General features: G+C 45.1%; 1 protein-coding gene across 1 annotated transcript; it reads right to left on the bottom strand.

Annotated features, from left to right (window-relative positions):
* On the bottom strand, positions 1 to 4,983 carry LOC136542245 (putative E3 ubiquitin-protein ligase RF298). The gene is given in 4 exon segments (XM_066534588.1): positions 1 to 1,093; positions 2,528 to 4,514; positions 4,516 to 4,682; positions 4,851 to 4,983. Coding segments are annotated over 3 exon segments (2,541 nt in total). The 5' UTR covers positions 4,545 to 4,682; positions 4,851 to 4,983; the 3' UTR covers positions 1 to 568.

The raw sequence follows: 4,983 nt of genomic DNA on the forward strand, positions 1-4,983 counted from the left end.
TCCAATGTTTAAACAAGTCCCATTTTTAAGGTATTTTCACAAGGTTCTGTCTAAATTTCGCCTACACTGCCTGCAATCAGACCACTCTCGCATCATAGAACTGGAACTCCCTGGCACCATGCCACCGTGAGAACTGACATCTAGAGACCTGGTTAAGGAGACGAGTGTGCCACCGTGAGAACTGATATCCAGAGACCTGGTTAAGGAGACAAGTGAAGCTCACTTCATTTAGGACTTCAATAGCTACAGATGAAGTGCAACAGGGCATAACAACATCGATCAACAGGTTTCCTGCCAAGCATCACACAAACCGGCATTTTTACCAAAACGTACAGGACTTAGAACCAGAGTGCAGCAAAACCAAAGCATTCAGAAGCAGCCGGTATATCCATATAACAAACCCAACTAGTACCCACTGTCCACTGGGGCTTGTTTGATGTTTAACGATGTATTATTGTCAAAGTTTCACCACTCACCCCTCATTATTATTCTCTCCAATCTTCCATCAACTCAAGCTGAGCAATCAAGGTGAAACAAAAAAGTAAAATCCAAATGGTATATGTGAAATCTAGAAACCTGCGGGGCGGGCGCACACCCTGCGCTGGATGGGGGTCCGGCATGAAGGGCATTCCTTCATCCCTTGCTTCTCATGGAGGTCGCTGCATTTGGCACAGACGACCTGGTGGGCACAAGGGAGGAACACCACGGACATCTCCTCACTCAAGCACATGACACACTCCCGGTCGCGCTGTATATCATCAAAATCGAGATCTTGGGGTACTGCTATGTTGGACAAAATTTGGGCATTGCTGTTCTTTCTCCCATCAGAAAGATGCAATGCATAGGTCTTATTGTCAGTTCCCCACTTGGGGGCAGCAACCTTTGAAGAGTCCAAGGACACCTTCAGTTGTGCAATATGCTGCTCAAGAGCACGGATCTCACTCTTGTATCTTTGTGCGTCATTCGCTGCTTTAAGATGCAGCAAATTCTCTTCTGACCTCATGGAGGTCTCAATTTGCTCCCTCTCTTTCCTCTCTGAGGTTACAAGGGCAATTACCTCAACCTTTCCAGCCTCCTCTTGTTTCCACCTTGCCTGCAAGTATTCGAAATCATAGAGAAGACCAAAGATGTGAATATGTGATGATATATAGTGAAGGCAGGTTATAAAGTAAATAGGTGAGGTTGAGGGAATCGAATTAAACCGAACAAAGTAGATATAGCAAGTAGCAACCTTATAACACTAACAAGACTTTATACAAGTGGTATACACAGGATTAATCATCGGCTCATTGCTCAACTCAACATGGCAAGCACAATCAATTCGAATTGAATTTAAAAAGAAAGATCCATGAAGCACAATCGGCACACATGTCCTGTCTTTTTAAAGTCTCTAGAAGGAATAACAATCTTGGTCATTAATGAACCTTGTAAAAGGATGGTATAGAACACCTCAAGCCAGGTTTACTAGCAAGTCTGCGCTAAGCCAGCTTCTCTACTATTATTCACTGCCTTGCTAATCTAAAAAAGTACTAAGTTATTTTCTGTATCTTCGTAATTTCCATCCCAACATCTGAAAGATACGAGATATAAGGAAGGTTTTCAGTACATGCCAAACTGGACAAATGGTCAGAGAAACCATAGAGGTGCTATGGAATGGAGACAATGGCGTAGTTTCATCTGTTTAAACTATGAAGTTTACCAGACATCATATACAAATAGTAAAACAAGCAATATTGTCTCAACTTTATCTAATGCTGTAAACAGTTGACAAGTAGCTAGTAATTAAGTGCAAATGCCATATAAAGCTCCGAACTTCTTCCAGAAACTTCTGCATACAAAAGTTTGCAGCTTACTCATGAAATACTAAGTATGCTTAGAGCAGTCATAGCTAGGACAGCCAGTTATCTACCATTTATTCCGTAAGCTTCTCAACAGCCCCAATCCCTTCAGTTGTGAGAACACACACAAAAAAAAAAAGGTGTGAAATGAAACCTTACTAACACAATCACAACGTGTACATGCTATAAACAAGCCACAAAAACATCATTATCTATTACGGAATATAGTGGAGTGTTGGTAAAAAGTAGAATCACATCACACAACAAATAGTGAGATATTTTTAATATAACTTACAAGTTTCTCAGTGATACCTTACATCATATTTATTAAATTTAGTATTTCTAAGAGAAAGAACTGGCCCAGCTATTCTATTCATGCACGCAGCCTAATAGAGTCAAGTACAATAGCAGTAAAGAAATTTCGATGAACCACATGAATAAAAAAAAATGAGCATAGGTCATATGATTATATCCATCCGTTCCAAATTATAAGTCGCTTTGACTTTTTTGGTACATCCATTTTGCTATGCATCTAGATATAATAATATGTCTAGATACATAGCAAAATGGATGAACCAAAAAAGTCAAAGCGACTTATAATTTGGAACGGAGGGAGTACTATTTTAGTTTCCAATCCAATTAAAATAAGGTTACAACTTACAACGAGGTAAAAATAGAACAGTTAGTACCTGCACTTGATCCTTTAGCTCTTTAGCATGCTGAAGCTGTTCTTGAACCCGAGATAACTTGCTCTTTTGTGCTGCAAGGTCCTCTTGTAACAGGGCTCTGTCAGATTCCCAACGCTGAGACCTTTTACGACTGTTCTCGTCCTTCTTTAAAAGCTCTGAAATATTTGTTGCTGACTCTGCTGCATGTCGCTTTGCAGCTTCCATCTGTAACATGAGTTGTGCATTCTCAGCCTCACGTCTGCGAGCAGATGCTTCTGCCTTCTCCAGCTGAGCATTTGCCCTAGAAATTGCAGACTCCATCTCTAGAAGCTTTTTCCGAGTACTCTCTTCCAAATGGTGTCTCTCTTCTTGCAGGCGGTCTGCCTCTTCCTTCTCTTTCCTAAGTGACTGAAGTTCATCCTTCTCCTTTGCAAGTCGGTGTGCAACCTGCATCACTTTCTGCTGAGCCCAGTCTGTCCAGTCATGCATATGTGCTTGCAGATCTTTCTGCCTCTGGACAAGGATCAAGACAATTGCATCCTTTTTATCATGTGGGATCCAGACCTTCTGTTCTTCATCATATGAAAAATTAATTTTGCTACTAGAGTCCACTCCCTCAGTATTGGAATCATGATTCAAACTATCACTTGAGGAGGGCAATGACAATGAAAGATCTGTGCTAGCAGCAGGTGCTGGGTTTGAGTTACTAACTACCTTGGCATCAAATGATGGAGAAGGGGAAAGGGTACCAGTAAAGGAAAGGTCAACTGATACTTCTGATCCAGATATGCTTGCAGCAAACCCTTTAGCAACTCTTGATGAGCCCTTCAAGTTGCTAGTAGTAGAATCTGAAAATGACCTGCACTTTCTCTCCAATACTGCACTGGCCGAAGAGCTATGCTTGCCAGACCTAAGAGAGCCTTTGGAACCCAATGCTCGGGAACCTTTATCAAAGCTTGTCAACTTCTGTCGATGCAAGGAGTCCCTCTTAGAGCCCCCCCTCTTGCTTGGAGATGGCTTGTCATTTTTCACAGATTGTGTCGCAGCAGCAACAAATGGTTGGTCCTCTGAATGTTCTTTTGGCTCAATATTTGGGATCACACACTGAGTCTTGCCCGACACCGAGGGTTTGCTACTTGATACATTCAGGCTTGCTGGTGCCATTGATGAATCAGCTTTTACAGCACCATAAGAGCCAGGTGGCACTGGGGTAAGTTTTCCATGGAAAGTAACACCAGTCTGCGGGTTGGTAATAGAAACTGACAAATTTGAACCTGAACCAGGCTCATAGTTTCCCGCGACTGGTTGGGCAATAACTTGAGCAGCCACAGCTGGGAGGGAAGAAGTATTGTAGTCCATGGCACAGGCATTTGCCACGTTCATGTCTGACATAAGCAAGCAAAACATTACATCGCCTGTGGTGTAGAATGGCTGAGCCTCATTTACCAACGTAACCATACTACCAAGCACAGCCTGCTCAATCTTCCTCATGTCTTCAACAGAGGCACCCTCCCTTGGCAACATGTCCCCTTCCGTCTTGAGAACCTCAACTGCTGCCTCTCCAAACCCAGCAAGGCTCTCCCTCCAGTTGTATTGTGCAGCTGTCCGCACAACAGCAGCCCGTGCGGCCGCCTCAGAGTAGCCCATTGTGGTGATCAGACTCACAGCATTGTCAAAGGTGGTGTCCAGACTCTTGAGAAGGATCTCCTCCAGCTGCGTCTCATTTGGGTCACTCCAATTCACATATCGCTGGCACTCCAATAACTCCTCCGCAGTAGGGGGGCGATCCTTGCAGTTTTCGCACGAGTTCTGGAGGAGGTCAAGGCTGACACCCTCAGCGGCAGCTGCCGCTGCTGCCAAGGCAGCCTTCTCGGGCGAGATAAACTCGAATCCCACGCAGTCCGCCGTCAGTGGGTACTCCAGCCCGAATGGGCCCAACTCGGCGGATGGTGGCTCGGTACGGTACTTGCGTTTATTCCGGCTGGCGGCCTTCTCTTGCGCCGCCGATGGCGGCGGCGGGGGTCGCGACAGTAGGCATCAAGGACGCTGCCTTATTTCCGCCAAACGAACAGGAAATCCTTCGCAGAAACGATGCGACGCAAACGAAAATACGGAAAAATTCTTCACAGACGGATTGGACTGACCAGGTTGCTACCCGCCGAATCAAGCAAAAAACCTGGAAAATTCAGAAAAAGGTATTGTAAGAATCGTGAAGCTTGAACGAATCAACAACCAACGAAAAAAAATTCCTATGCGCCGAGTCGTAAGATAAGATAGTCACGAGGCCTTGATCCGATCTGGTACAGCCCGACGGGGGAATCAGGTGATGGATCGACGCACGTACCGGATTGGATCGGAGGGGATCGAGGCGGAGGCGGGGGCGGCTGGTGATCAGAGGAGGAGTGGAGAAGTGTACGGCGAGATGGGGGGTGAAGGGGAGGCGGAGGAAGGAGGGCTCGGATGAGAAGGGGAGGAAA

Source organism: Miscanthus floridulus, chromosome 3 (assembly GCF_019320115.1).
Source record: "Miscanthus floridulus cultivar M001 chromosome 3, ASM1932011v1, whole genome shotgun sequence".
Classification (NCBI taxonomy): domain Eukaryota; kingdom Viridiplantae; phylum Streptophyta; class Magnoliopsida; order Poales; family Poaceae; genus Miscanthus; species Miscanthus floridulus.